Source organism: Jatropha curcas, chromosome 7 (assembly GCF_041381405.1).
Source record: "Jatropha curcas cultivar XTBG-Jc1 chromosome 7, XTBG_Jcur_1.0, whole genome shotgun sequence".
Taxonomy (NCBI): Eukaryota; Viridiplantae; Streptophyta; class Magnoliopsida; order Malpighiales; family Euphorbiaceae; genus Jatropha; species Jatropha curcas.
Window position 1 is genome coordinate 10,539,631 of NC_143157.1, and position 15,703 is coordinate 10,555,333.

The window sequence follows — 15,703 nt, forward strand, 5'->3', positions numbered from 1 at the left end:
GTAGTGTAAGACGAGAGGTAGTGTTGCAGCTTGGTACAGGCCCAGACTAGAGCCAGACACAACTTCTCTATCTTGTTGTATTTCAACTCATATTCCAGCATCCTCTTGCTAAGGTAATACACGGCATTTTCTATCCTTGTATCCTCTGCTTGTTGAGCTAATATGGCCCCCATCGCTTCTTCTGTTACTGACAGGTACAATAGCAAAGGCTTTCCTAGCCTTGGTGGTTGTAAGACTGGCGGGGATAACAGGTATTGCTTGACTTGGTCGAAAGCTGCCTGACAATCCTCATCCCATTTGACTGCCACTCCTTTCCTAAGTAGTTTGAAAATTGGGCCACAGGTATCGGCCAACTGATTGAGGAAACGGCTGATGTACTGTAGCCTTCCCAAGAAACCTCGGACTTCTTTTTCGGTCTTTGGTGCTGGCATTTCCAGAATAGCTTTGGCCTTTGAAGGGTCAATCTCTATGCCCTTCCGACTAACCATATGCCCCAGAAATACTCCGGACGTGGCTCCAAACAGACATTTTGCCGGGTTGATCTTCAAATTATACTTTCGAAGTCTAAGGAAGAACTTCTCAAGTGCTGTTGTATGTTCTTCGGTTGTTTTTGACTTAACCACCATATCATCCACATACACTTCCACCTCCTTGTGAATCATGTCGTGAAAGATGGTCGTTGCCATTATTTGATAGGTTGCCCCGGCATTTTTGAGCCCGAAGGGCATGACCCTATAGCAGTAGGTTCCCCATTCCGTGATGAATGCCGTCTTCTCTTTGTCTGGCAAATGCATCATTATTTGATTGTACCCGACAGCAAGATCGGTCAAAGAGACCATCTCGTGTCCAGCCATTCGATCCACCAGTAAGTCAATATGTGGCAGGGGAAAATCATCCTTCGGGCAAGCTTTATTCAAATCCCTGTAATCCACACACATTCGCACCTTTCCATCCTTCTTAGGAACCGGCACTATGTTCGCTAACCATGTCGGGTAGGCAATAGGTTCTATGAACTTGTTCTCCAGCTGCTTGGCAACTTCCTCCTTGATTTTCAAGGACCATTCTGTTTTTAGCCTTCTTAGCTTCTGTTTCACTGGCTTAGCCTCTGGATACACTGGAATCTTGTGCACCACTATTGCTGGGTCAATTCCAGTGATGTCACTTGCTTTCCACATGAAGCAATCAGCAAATTTCTTCAAACATTCACTGACCTGTTCCCTGTTCAGGCAATCAGATGCAATGTATGTATATTCATTTTCTTCCTTGCCAATTACTATCTTTTCCTTTTCATTTTTTATTTCATTTATTTGATTGTTTTTGCTTGGAAATGCTTGGAAAGATAAACACGCAGGGTAATCAAGAATTTGCAAGCCTTTATTAATTATGACAGAATCATCTTCAAAGAATACATCAAATTTGAAATTTGGATCTTCTAGATCCGACACAGATGACTCGGAACTGGAACTAGACTCCGACTCGGTTTCAGACTCGGGGTCAGACTCGGACTCAGTACAGGACTTTATTACAGACTCTGGTACTAGGCTTGACTCGGGAGGGGGTTTGTCAGCAGTGCGCTCCTCCTCGGTGTACCAGTTGTCAAGAGGTCCTTTGCTCGGCTTGATTAGGCTGCACAAGTCTTGATTCCCATCACTTCTGGTGATAACTGCAACCTCATCAAAGAGATTAGGCTGCATGAAGTCTTCTGTCTCCAGGTTGGTTACTACCTCGGGCTTGTTGCCCCAAACATCCGAGAATATTTCTATTCCAGGCAGCATCTTCTTAACAGTTGGGCAGCAAAAGGGCTCCCGGAAGCCACAGTAAGAAACTGCTTCCCCAGGTTTGCAGAAGTAGCTGTTCAGAGTCAATAGATAAGGCCGCATATGTATACTTTTCTTTCTTCCTCTTCGTGTTTTCTCAGCACGCTCTTCGTCAGTGGGCTCATAACCCAGTCCGAAGGTTCCCTCATTCACTGGACACTCCCAGGCTTGCAGTTTGGGGTATGTTTTCCCGGATCTGGCCATAACCATTCCTGGCAGATAGGACATCTTAAGCATTAAGGGCACTATGCAGTTTATTTGCACCGTCCCGAAATCAAAGAGAATTCGAGAGTTTGCAGTCTTTCCTTCTATGAACTGCACAGTATCATATTGAAATCCCGAGAGGGGTAGGTTGGCGGTCTCAGGGTTGACCTCAAAGAGAGGCTGGCCCTTCGGCTTTTTGAGCTGGCTGTAGTCATCCCCCTGAATGGTGATAACCTTGTCCTCATATGGAAACTTGACCTTTTGGTGCAAGGACGAGGGTATTGCCTTAGTGTGGTGTATCCATGGCCGGCCCAGAAGTAGGTTGAAGCTGGTCGGCACATCAATTACCTGGAAGGGGACTTCCATCACAGCCGGCCCAACTGTTAGCTTCAGCGTGGCAACCCCCAATACTTCCCTCCGGGTGCTGTCATAGGCCTTCACTATCTGGTCCGAGGGAGTGAAGTCAGTTTCCTCCAACCCTAGACAGCTGGCTACTCTCAGTGGGCAGACGTTCAGCGCCGACCCATTATCAATGAGAACCATGGGCACGGTTTTGTCTCGAGTCTGAACAGTGACATAAAGAGCATTGTTATGACTGCCTCCCTCCTTGGGCAAATCATCATCAGAGAAACCGATGCTTCGTGTTTTAGATGATTGGGTGAGAGTGGATACTAGGACTTCAGGGCTAACTTCCACAGGCGTCTGGAGTTGACTCAAAGCCTTACAAAGAGCTTGGCGATGAGGAAAGGATGATGCCAAAAGTTCCCAGATTGACACCCTAGCTTGTGTCTTTTTTAATTATGACAGCACCGGGTCCTCCTTTGGCTCCTTTGCCCTCTGGTAGGGTTTATTTTGGATTTTGTCCAAAACTAAAGGTTCATATTGTCTCCCGCTCCTAGTAATGGCATCGACCTCTTCACTTAGGTCATTCAAATCCAAGACACAGATGTTATTCATTTCCAAAAATAACTCGAAAGGATCGATTAATTTCTGGTCAGAATCAATAGCATTTACCCCGTGATTTGGTAAGGGATTAGTGCTAATGTTTGGTTTACTTCTTGGGATGATTGACCCATTGTCTACCAGGTCTTGTATGCGGTTCTTGAGCGTCCAACATGCTTCAGTCTTGTGCCCGTATCCCTGATGATACTCGCAGTATTCATCCGCCTTATAGTTTCTCGGTAGTGGATTGGGAGGTGGTCTTGCTTCTAAAGGCTTGATATAGTTGGCCTTGACAGCCTCTCGGAAAACCAAAAGGATCGGCATTCCAAGGTCAGTGTATGGTCTTCTCGATTGATTACCATTCCTCATATTCCCCACTCGTAAAGGGTTGGTGGGAGTGATGCTTGCCACTTCGTGGACCTTGCCTGGCTGGCTTGGTTTCTTGTACTTAGAGGTCCTTGAGTCGTCTTTCAGTTGCCCCATTTGGATCAGATCCTCTACCTTTGTGGCAGTGGCAATGAGCGACTGGAAAGTTGGCAGGTACTGGGTTTGTAATCGTTGTTGGTAGACAGGCTGCAAGTTCTTTATTATTATGTCCACCTGCTCTTGTTCAGAAGGCCGGTTAATCATTTGGGCGGCTTTGGCCCTCCACCTCGTAAGGAACGAGGAAAAGGGTTCATTATTTTTCTGCTTGGTGGTCTCTAACTCTCTTCGAGTAACATCCACCTCCATATTGTAGTGGTACTGTGAATTGAATGCATTACAGATATCCTCCCAGGTCTTCATCTTAGACCGATCAAGGCTAACAAACCATCTTAATCCAGCACCAGTAAGAGATTGTTGGAACAACTGAGCAAGGAGCTCACTGCTCAATCCGAATGGGTTTAAGGCACCCACATACATTTTCAAATGTGTTTTAGGACAAGTGGTTCCATCAAACTTGTCCATGTTGGGCATCTTGAACTTAGTTGGCAACCTGGCTTCAGGGAACAAGGACAAGGAGTCCATGTCCACCACTTCCTTGTGGGTTTTGAGAGCAGTGACGGACCTCTCTAGGAGCTCTAGTTTCTCTCTCATTCTCTGAGCTTCCAGCTCAGAGGCAGTTTTAGAAGGCATCTCATCCAGGTTTAGGGCAGGGTTTGTAGGTCCAGCAGCAGGACCCTGGTTGGAGGCAGCAGGTCCACTTCCCCCAGCGGAAGCCCCATTTCCATTACCATTCCCATTACCCAGTTCAGCTATCAGGGCGGTCCTTTGGGCAGCTAGTGCCTCATTCATTCTGGCCTCCATTCTGGCCTCCATTCTAGCCTCTAGTTGTTCAATGAGGGTTTGGATATCAGCAAGTGATGCCATTGGTGCAGATGGGGTTGTCGGAGTTGTAGGCGAAGCTGGTGTAGCTGGTGAAGCTGGTGAAGCTGGTGATAGCACTGTAGGTGTGTCTGGCACTTGGGTGGGCGCTCGGATTGTGGGCACCTGTAAGGGTAAGGGTAGCTAGATTAGGTACAGTGGTTGGTGTATCAGATAGCTGATGTGAGGTGAATTGACTCTCTTGTCCAACTATGCATGACTGAAAGTAAAAGGGTATTTCATGCTCTCTTTGTGTTTACCCCATGTTTATGATATGTCGTGAATGCGCATAACAACACGTCATAATCTGTTTAATGATATGATTCACATCATTGGGTGCATACAGTCCTAAAGGATAGGTTCTATGGGCTATGACTCAAAATAGAGAATCGGCTTATAAAGGGACCCTTGAGCCTTGAGCATGGATATACCTAACCACATGTGAAACAAAGAGTTTCGCGTGGGTCCAACGGTATGCATACTCATGGGCCATCCCCAAAAGGATTGGGGGTGGTTTGCGGCAACAGAGAGGACGCTTTGGCTGTCCGTCGACATAATCAAAGAGACCTGCCGATCAGCGCTACTTGCTATCCAGACTTAGAAGTTTGAACAGAGAGAGAAGAAATTCATTTGAAATTCGTTTTTTATGCAATGGAGAAAAAGATTCTCAATCGTGCAAATAGATCAACAAATTTAAATGTCTTAATCAAATTTGTCACTTAAGTTCAAATTTCCTCTCATCGAGTATTCTTAAAGAAAGAACACTCGATTTATGTCAAGGTACCCTGCAAAACAAAGCATAGTAAAGTAATGCCCTAAAGAAGAGCAGGTTAGTTTATTCAACAATTGTAGTCCACTATTATGCAAAAAGATTACATAAATTCCCCAGCAGAGTCGCCAAACTGTGAACCCCTACCCCAAAATATCATAGGCATATGAATGCATGTGACTAAGGGAAGAAATGCACGTGAATGTATGAGTCGCCACCTTGTTTAATTGCTTTAGGGTAAACTAGGAAAAACCCTAAATGACTCCAATTTTAATTAACCTAGTTACTGGATTAATTATCCCAATGTCTAAGGCATAATCTGCGAACCTGAGGTGGATCCCGAGACTATGTCATGCTGATGAAACTAACCAAAAATGAATGTTTTGCAAGATGATTGGACCAATGGACTGTTTAAGTGAGTTTGAATGATTGCGACTTGCCGCTCGGGGTTAAATCCCGAACGTGCCTACGTACTTCCGTTTGAATGGAAGATCAAAGTCCACGTAGTTCGATAGGCCTCTTCTAGAGGGCTTTAGATGGGATGCTTGATGCATGAGTGTGTGTATGCTTTGTGCATTTTTGTTTAGGCATTTTGCCAAAGAATTGATTGTTTCAGGCACTTGGTGCCAAAATGTTGATTTGAGGCTTTTGCCAAAAGAAAGGATTTGGGCTTACTCTTGCCAAAAGATAAGTTGTGCTTATTTGCTTGCCAAAGATTAATTGGGCTTATTATTGCCAAAAGATTGATTGTTTAGGCGATTGACGCCAAAATTGAATGATTTAAGGCTTTTTAGCCAAAATGAATTGATTTAGGCAATTGTTGCCAAAGGTTGATTCAAGGCTTTTAGCCAAAAGAAATTGATTTAAGCGATTTGTCGCTATAAAAGAGATTAATTTTCACTTATAAGCAATTTATTTGCTTAAAGTGATTATTTAAAGGCTTTTTATCCAAATTATTGATTTAAGCGATTTGTCGCTATAAAAGATTAACTTTTCACTTATAAGCAATTTGTTTGCCTAAAGTGATTAATTAAATTGAAATATAGGCAATTTATTGCCATAAAAAAAAAACGTGTTTAAGTAGGACCTTTTAGTCACAATCATTGATTAACTGGACTTAGGCCAAGAACTGTTCGAAATAAAGGCAATTTCACCATAGTTATTGATTAACTAGGCTTCTTTAGCCAATAATGTCAGATTTACGCTTTAATACCACGATTATTAATTAATCGGGCATTTAAGCTTAATCTTTATTTGATTGAGGCAATTTATTTGCCTAGTGGATGATATGGATGCATTCATGCAGTTATAGAGTTAAGAGGAGTAGAAAAGAAGCATGCATGAAGTGCTAAAATTAAATAAGCGTAGTCTAATTTATGTACCTGATTTAATCTCCGACCGCTTCTTAACTCCAGGTTAAGCTCCTCGTTAAGGGAAATATTAATTAAAATGGAGTTTTTAATGGCCACTTAATAAAGCAAGAAAAAAACGAAAGCAGAATATCATAAAATAAAATAAAGAATGCAGAAAGCGATAAAAGAAATCGCAAAGAGCGTAAAGGGAGAAGAGAGGTCCGTCAACACAGACTGTGTGTCTAAAATGGAGCCCCGGGGCCTCTTTTTATAGAGAAAAAATGCACCCCGGGCGCGCCTGCCCGCCCTCGAGGGCGGGCATGCGCGCCTGGGCTGGGCGGGCGTGCCCGCCTAGTCTGGGCGGGCGTGTCCGCCCATTCTGGGCGGGCGTGTCCGCCCAGGCTGGGCGGGCGTGCCCGCCCATGCTGGGCGGGCATGTCCGCCCAGATTGGGCGGGCGTGCCCGCCTCTGCAGGGCGGGTGCGCCCGTCCTTGAGGGTGGGCATGCCCACCCCCGCGGGCGGACATGCGTGCCTTTTTTCTTTCCGGAGGCTTTTTCGGGAGTCCCGGACTTCCAAAAAATATTCCGAGACCAGTTTCGTGATCTTCGTAATTTTTCGGACATTTCAAGTACCATATTGGCACACTTCCGGTGAACTTTTTTGAATGACCTCCGGTCCGACCGGACTGTTTGCAGTCCGAAAGAATTGGCTCTTTGAGCCTCAAAATTTAGGTATTCACATACTCATGGAAAAAAAGGAAGCCTTTGCATAGAGCTATAAGGACATGCCAGGGATAGATAGGTCTATAGCTGAGCACACAATTCCTCTGTATCCTAGAGCCAAGCCAGTGAAACAGAAGAGAACAAGGTTAAGACCAAAATGGGCTAAGAAGATTAAAGAGTAAGTGACCAAGCAGATAGACATCAGGATTTCTAGAAGTGGTTCACTATCTAGAATGGTTGGCGAACATGGTCCTAATTTTCAAGAAAGATGGAAGGGTCAGAATTGTGTGTAGACTATAAGGATTTAAACAAAGCATCACCAAAAGATGATTTTCCTCTTCCTCGCATTGATATCCTAATTAACAGTGCAGAAATGATGGGATGCTACTTTATTATGGATGGGTTTGCAGCGTATAACTAGATTCTCATGGCATTACTAGATGAGGTCAAGACAACATTTGTGATGGAGTTTGATAATTTTTGCTATCGGGTGATGCCATTTGGCTTGAAGAATGCCGGGGCTACTTACTAAAGGATGGCAACTACATTATTTCATAATATGATCCATAAGGAGCTAGAGGTTTACACTGATGATATGATTGTCATGACAAAGACACCAAAAGAGCATCCAGTTGGAGAAGTTCATGGACAGATTTATTAAATACAAGCTACAGCTGTGTATTCAGGGTAACTTCCAGGAAAGTGCTAGGGTTCATAGTAGGATCGAAAGTAATAGAGATCGATTAAGATAAGATTAAGGCGATCAAAGAAATGGAGTCGCCCAAGAAGGAAAAGCAAGTGAGAAGCATTTTGGGAAAGATTTAGTATATCAGCAGGTTCATATCAAAGTTGTCTATAGTATGTGATCCAATCTTCAAGCTTTTATGGAAAGATCAGCCAGTAAAATGGTATGATCATTGCCAAATAGCTTTCGACAAGATAAAGGAATATTTGTCAAGTCCCCCGATTTTGTGCCCACCAAAGCCAAGGAAACCCTTAATTCTGTACTTGACAGTGGAAGATATTGGACTTAGAGCCATGTTAGCACAAGCTGACGAAGCCGGTGTTGAGAAGGTAGTGTACTTACTTGAGCAAAAAGCTTCTTCCAAATGAATAGAAATATAACTTGATTGAAAGAACTTGCTTAGCAATGGTATGGGCTACCAGAAAGCTTTGACACTACTTTTAGTCTTATAAGGCAATAGAGGTATCAAGGATGATCTGGTTAGGTATTTGTACGGAACACCAGCACTAGTGGGGAAGCTAGCAAGATCGCTAATTCTGTTATCAGAATTTGATATTGAATATGCTAGGAAGAAAATCGTCAAAGGACGAGCAGTTGCAGACTTTTTAGCAGCACATCTAGTGGAAGACCATGAGCAATGGGAGATTGACATTCCCGATGAACATTTGAACTTGATAGAAAAGAAAGGATGGAAGCTCTATTTTGATGGGTCAGCTTATAGTAAAGGAGCCGAAGTGGGAGTTTTGTTAGAATCCCCGTAAGGAGAGGTTATCCTGATGTTGAAGAGATGACAGTTTGCAGTTACGAATAACATGATAGAATATGAAGCTTGTCTATTTAGGTTAGAAGTTAATGATAATTGAGAAGTCAAGGAAGATAGGTTCAAACCCTACATTGATTACCTGCACATTGTTTTTCAGAACTTCCAAAGGGTAATATTCTCACACACAAGCAGAGTAAACAACTATGAACCCCTCCCCAAAATGTCATGGCATATGGATGCATGTGACTAAGGAAGAAATGCACGTGAATGTATGAGTCGCCACCTTGTTTAATTATTTTAGGGTAAACTAGGAAAAAACCCTAAGTGACTCTAATCTTAATTAACCTAATTACTAGATTAATTAACCCAATGTCTAAGGCATGGTCTTTGAACCCGAGGTGGATCCCGAGACTATGTCATGTTGATGAACTAACCAAAAAAATGAATTCTTTGCAAGGTGAATGATGTAATTGGACCGATGGAAAATGTTTAAGTGATTTCGACTTGCCGCTCGGGGTCAAATCCCAAACGTGCCTACGTACTTCCGTTTGAATGGAAGATCAAAGTCAACGTAGTTCGATAGGCCTCTTTTAGAGGGCTTTGAATGGGGATGCTTTATGCATTTATGCATGAGTGTGTGTATGCTTTGTGCATTTTGTCTAGGCATTTTGCCAAAGAATTGATTTTTAGGCATTTGATGCCAAAAGTGTTGACTTTAATGGCTTTTAGCCAAAAAGTTTGATTTAGGCAATTGTTGCCAAGATTGATGTAATTTAGGCAATTTATTGCCAAAAATTGGTTAGGCGATTTTTCGCCAAAGTGATTAAGGCATTTGTGCCAAAAGTTGATATTGGAAGGCGTTTAGCCAAAAGATTTAGGCAATTTGTTTGCCAAAAGTGATTATTCGGGCGTTTGTCGCCAAAATGACTGATTTAAGGCTTTTAGCCAAAATGAATGGATTTAGGCAATTTTTGCCAAAAGTTGATGTGATTTAGGCGATTGTCGCCAAAATGATTGTTTGAAGGCTTTTAGCCAAAAGATTGATTAATTCTAAGGCATTTTGCCAAAGCTTCTGATTTAAGCGATTTGTCGCTAAAAAGTGGTTAATCTAATTTATAGGCAATTTGTTTGCCAAAAATTGATTGAACCGTGGGCAATTTGTTGCCAAAATGTGATTGATTGAGGCTTTTTAGCCACAATTATTGATTAATTGGACATAAGCCGGATTGTTCGATATAAAGGCGATTTCACCATAGTTATTGATTAACTAGGCTTTTTTAGCCAATATTGTCGGATTTAAGCTTAACACCACGATTATTGATTAACCGGGCGTTTAACTTAAATTTATTTAATTGAGGCAATTTATTTGCCTAATGATTGATGTGAATGCATCTATGCAGTTGTAGAATTATTAGGAGTAGAAGAGAAGCATGCATGAAGTGCTAAAATTAAATAGGCAGAGTTTAGTTCATGTACCTGATTTAATCGTCGACCGCTTCTTAACTCCAGGTTAAGCTCCTCGTTAAGGGAATATTAATTAAATTTAACTTAAGTGACCAAGAAATCACAACAAAAAAAAATAATAAAACCTAAATTAAAAAAGCAGAAAAGCAATAAAAGAATCGCAAAGAGCGTAGGGGAGAAGGAGCGTCCGTCAACACAGACTGAGTGAGCAAAACAGAAGGCCCGGGGCCTCTATTTATAGGCAAAAATCGGACTGTTTCGGCGGCTGGGTTCGGCGGTCGGCAGCCGGGGCTCGGCGGCTGGGCCGCCGTGCCTGGTGGTTTTGCTAATTCTCGTTCCGGAGGCTTTTTCGGGAGCTCCGGACCTCTGAAAAAAATTTCGGGACCAGTTCCGTGATCCTCGTGACGTGCCGCACATTTCAAGTACCATATTGGCATATTTCCGGTGAACTTCCAAAATGGCCTTTGGTCCGGCCGGACTGTTTGCGGTCCGGTAAACCTGGCTCTTTGAGCCTCAAAAAAAAAAGGTATTCACAGGCGACTGCAGCCGCTGTCGCTAGCGGCTGCCGCCGCCGGCGATAGTGGCTACCACCGCCTTTAAGGGCGGCCGTCACCGCCGCGGCCGGGAAAACTGGCTTTTTGAGCCTCAAAATTTGAGTATTCACAACAATCGAGTAACAGATGCTTGGCTAATTTATCATCAACTTGGGAAGAGATTTCATTTATGTTTAAGAAGCCGTTTATGATGTCTTCGAGTAGCATCCCATGTTATGAAGGCGAAAGGATTATCAATATCGAGGAAGAATCATCCATTGTTTCATGATGTCCTACACTAGATGACTAAAAGGGCTTGTCTCGATTCAGGTACTAGAGATGATAGAAGAGCTATACAACATTTGGCATTACAATTTGTAGTCTTAGACAGTCAGTTGTACAAGAGAATGTCAGACGGAGTATTGTTGAGATGTGTATCGAGGAAAGAAGCTGAAGAGATTATGGAACAGATCCGTGTAAGGGTTTGCAGCACCCACATGAACGGAAAAGCGTTAGCAAAGAAAATTCTCACACAAAGTTTCATCTGGTCCACTATAGAAATGGATTGTATTTCTTATGTGAAAAAATTCTTCGAATGTCAAATTCATGGAGACTTGAGTCATATTCCATCTTCAATACTACATCCTTCTATTTCGCCATGGCCATTTGCAGCTTGGGGAATAGATATCATTAGCAAAATCTCACCACCTGCTTCTAATGGACACGAATTCATAGTAGTAGCAGTGGACTATTTCTCAAGATGGGTCAAAGAAGAATCATTTAAGAACATCGACGCCAAGGAAATGGACAAATTCATTGAAAAGAACCTAATATGTAGATATGGAATCCCCCATCATATGGTGATGAATAATGGAGTTCAATTCCAATCAGAAGTAAAAATGTTGTTAGAGAAGTATGGAATTGAGCATCATAAGTCTTCACCTTACCGACCATAAGCTAATGGGACAGTGGCAGCCGCAAACAAGAACATTAAGAAGATACTGAGGAAAATGGCACAAAATCATCATGACAGGGCAACAAATTACAATATGCTTTGTGGGGCTATAGGACCACAACCAAATCTACGAATGGGGCAACTCCTTATTCTCTAGTCTATGGAATGGAAATTGTGCTACCAATAGAGATTGAAGTGCAGTCCTTGGGCGTAATGATGGAATCTACGGTTCTAGAATGTCAATGGGTAGAGAATCACTATCAAGAATTAGCACTCCTAAATGGAAAGAAGCTTAATGCCTGATTTATGGATCAACTGTATAAAAGGAGGATGGCTAAGCACTTTAACAAGAGAGTTCATCCGAAGCTACTAAGAATAGGGGATTTGATTTTGAAACAGATGCAGCCAAACACTCATGACCCAAGGGGGAAGCTCAAGCCTAACTAGGAAGGCCCATTTCTAATCAAGAAAATGTTTTACAGAGGTGTAGTGAAGCTATCAGACATGGAAGGTAATGAATTTACTGAACCGATCAATTTAGATAGACTGAAGAAATTTTATATATGACTTAAAATGTCTACGGCAAAGCCTGATTAATAAATTCACCTTTTGTGTTCTTATTAACTTTAAAGCGTGTTATGGTAAGTTTGTGTTAATATACAAATGTTGTGAGTTTAATTTGAGGTAGTAGAATAGCAAGAGACATATTAAGCATTTTTAAGCAAAAAGACATTTCATTCATAATAAGTGCACACACTAATATAATTGCACTATCAATAACTGTCTAGTACATGTCATTAGAAAGCAAGATAGAAGCATCTACATGCCAGGTCCTAATAGAAATCTAGCAGTCAACAAATCAGCTGACTCTGAATCAACATCGACACCGGAATAAGCCTGCAGCGAAGAGCGGTACAAGTATGAAAAAGAAGTATCGACCACATCGGAAATAGGTACAGTTGTGCGACTAGGCCAGGTGGAAATAAAGCTAGACAAGAAACGCTGTGTAATAAGGCTACCCTTGAACTATGTTTAATCAAGAACAACTTGATGATGATCGTACTGCCTAGCTACTTGGCTGCGATAATAAACCACTGCAATGGTCAAGCCACACAGGGGCACACAGAGCATGTAAGAAGAAACTGTAACTCACTCTATGTACCACCTCTCTCGGAGGTGAAATCTTGAAAAATAGTAGTCCAATCTTCAACGGTCTCTCCAGTCAAATGCCGGCGATGTCGAACATAGACTCGCGGTCTATAATCAAACATCAGATGGTCCGATGGTGGATCTATTACTTGCAGCTTCTCAAAAGCCCACAACTGCAAATGCATTCAAAAAAAAAGAGAAAAAAGAGCTCGTTAGTCGAAAACTTGCAAGGCCAGCTTAAGCAAAAGTTAGGGCGTTGAAAAGAGGATAACATCATAGCAAAAAACAAAAAGGAAAAGAAGAAAAAAAGAAGAAGCTCGTTGAGTCAAAAACCCACAAAGGGCAGCTTAAGCAAAAATTAGAGCGCAATAAAAAATAACAATAATAAAAAGGAAAAGAAGAATGCATTTACCTGCAGAAGAAGCGGATTTCCCATTAGACCAAGTACCGAGCTAGGGTCCCAAGCATGCTCTCTTAGCCAAATAAATGTTTCAACCAGAACAATTGGAAATGGCGTACATCACCTAGCCATGTGCTTAACTATGGGCACCAACCTAAGGCTGTCGTAGCTGGGTCAATGCCACTGAGTAGCAAGTACTGACTGAGAATGTAGAAACAGACAAGTGAAGGCTAATACGGGCTAGTACGGTCCATACTCAATGCTCGATCTACAAAAGGTCATAAGGGCATAACATCAGCTCTGAAATCATAAGATGGAATCTCGTAAGCCGAGAAAACGAAGATAGGTAGAATCAGTGAAGCAGGGTCTATATCCAATCGGGGCCTGCAGGAACTTCCTCTACCATGGGTATTCTCCTAGAAATGATGTTGAGTTCCTCGAATAACGGATAAATTTCAAAGTCATTATGGCGAAATAAGTTGTCCGAAGGATCAAAATGGTAAGTCAACCACTGCAGCAATCTGAGTTGAACCCGAATGTTTCGATAGCAGCTTAGCCTGTTGAGTTCGAATGGTGTAAGTGAATCCCAATCCTCACGGCTAAAAGTCTAGAATAATGCTTCAAAAGTAGGTGCCAAGGACCGATCCATGGAAATTAGAGAAGAAATGAAGAGTTCGTGGGATTTTTTGAGTGAAAGCTTCGTCTAGAAGGAAAGCAAAAGTTTTTGTAAACGTGAATATGTGTTGTGTACTTTTATAGCAAGAAATAAAAGGAAAAAATTGACAGATGGCTGCCACTACAGCACTAGTGGCGCACGCCACTATGTGTGGCGCAAGCCACAGCATAGTGGCACACTCCACTTGTTAGCAGACAGAGAGAAATGAGTTGTTTTGTTGTTTTTCAACTTCCAGATTCAACAAATAGTACAAATATCGACTATAAAACAAGAGGACACCAACACCACTCAAAAACATCTAAAGAAATGGTTATTTGACGTTCTATAAATAAAATACTCATTCTTTACAAGGGTTCAATTCCCCAAACTAGGTCTAGAATGGCAAAGAAAAAAAAGAAAGAAGAAAGAAAGAAAATAAAGCAAAAATAAGTTAGGGCAGCTGACTCAAGACATGTTGGAAGCCATCTCCTCCTAGTCCTCACTGCCAGACTTCTCGGTCTCTTCAATAATAACCGACCGGCGTCCAGTTCCTCGACCAACACACCCGCCATGCTGAATTCCCAGACCTCGACTAGCTGGAGGTGCCATGTTAACTCTCTGCATACATTCATAAATATTAGTAAATGCATTTCATGAATACATGGCATATACATTGCATGGTTTATTTGTGTTGTTTATACTTACAAATACATGCTCGTCCGAAAGCCTCGCCACTACTAACTTGAGGTGCACCGCTTCATATAGCTGGCACACCTCATTGTAATCATCGATGGACACTTGCAAAACAGGCAAGGCATACCATAAGAAAGCAGAATAATAAAAGATCAATTACCAGAATAAAGAGTTGATAATACTCACATGGGTGCAGCCTGATAGAGACATCCGGTATGGACTCACGAGATGGGTCTCTAACATGCCCTGTGCAGGCTCCCTATGTGCTCTATAATGAAAGAAAAGGAAGTGTCGGGTCTGTGTTTCGGCTTGCTGACAATGACAACCATATTTAGAGCCTTGGAATCTGAGCCCCTCCTCATGCGCTTACCGTGCTGCTACCGCTATAAGAGTAAAAGCACAGTTTACGAATAAAACACACCGGGCAAAGCCAAGAATAGAATAAAAGGGGATGAAACTCACCTGTGCTAGGGCAACACCCTGACCCCCATCCAACTCCTTTGCCTCAGCAAAAGGGTCAAACTCGGTCGAGGAGGAATGTGGACTAGGAGTTGTGTCTACATAAATATGGCATAAGCACCAGGCACAAAAGCCGTTAGGTGATCTGTGTCAACCGATCCTCTTCCAGTAACTTCGATGTCCTACCCCAGCTGGATGGATCTAGTAGATAGCATGTAATACGAGACGTCATGAGGAACTCTCCTCCGGTCTAGTCCTAGCTCCCACTCAATGTTTTCGCACCGCCCCCGAGCGACCCGAAAAACGCTCAAAATAATTTTTCGATTTGGAAATGTGATCTTTATTTAACAAATGGTGACAAAACCTTTTGGATGCGCGATGCCGATAAATCGGTCTTATAAAACACTTTGAGTCGCCACCCATTTTTTCGGCAATGGGACCATTTTTAATTAAAAATGACTTCATTTTAACTCCCTATTTTATTTAAGGCCAATTATTTTAAAAGACTGGTCATGCGCACCAAGTGCGATTCTGGATAAGGGAATTGGGTACGTCGGCCCATTGGAAGCCGACGCCCGGAAAATCGGCCTCTTTTGACCTACAATTTCTAATTTATTTTAATTTAGAAAAGCCAATTTATTTATACAAACCCAACCCGAATAAATCGAACCGAGTTCCTATGCGAAAAATTATTTAATCGCCCCAAATAAATTCATTTATTGCATTCATAATCATT

At 42.3% G+C, this 15,703-nt stretch overlaps 1 protein-coding gene across 1 annotated transcript; it reads left to right on the forward strand.

Annotated features, from left to right (window-relative positions):
• The first annotated feature begins 10,958 nt into the window (after positions 1-10,958).
• On the forward strand, positions 10,959-11,612 carry LOC149494690 (uncharacterized). Its single transcript, XM_089724403.1, has one exon. The coding sequence runs from the start codon at positions 10,959-10,961 to the stop codon at positions 11,610-11,612; it is 654 nt and encodes a 217-aa protein (XP_089580529.1).
• Positions 11,613-15,703: the final 4,091 nt, after the last annotated feature.

Bases quoted from the DNA above. Each gene is read 5' to 3' on its own strand.
- LOC149494690 (XM_089724403.1), top strand. From the start codon at position 10,959: ATGACTAAAAGGGCTTGTCTCGATTCAGGTACTAGAGATGATAGAAGA.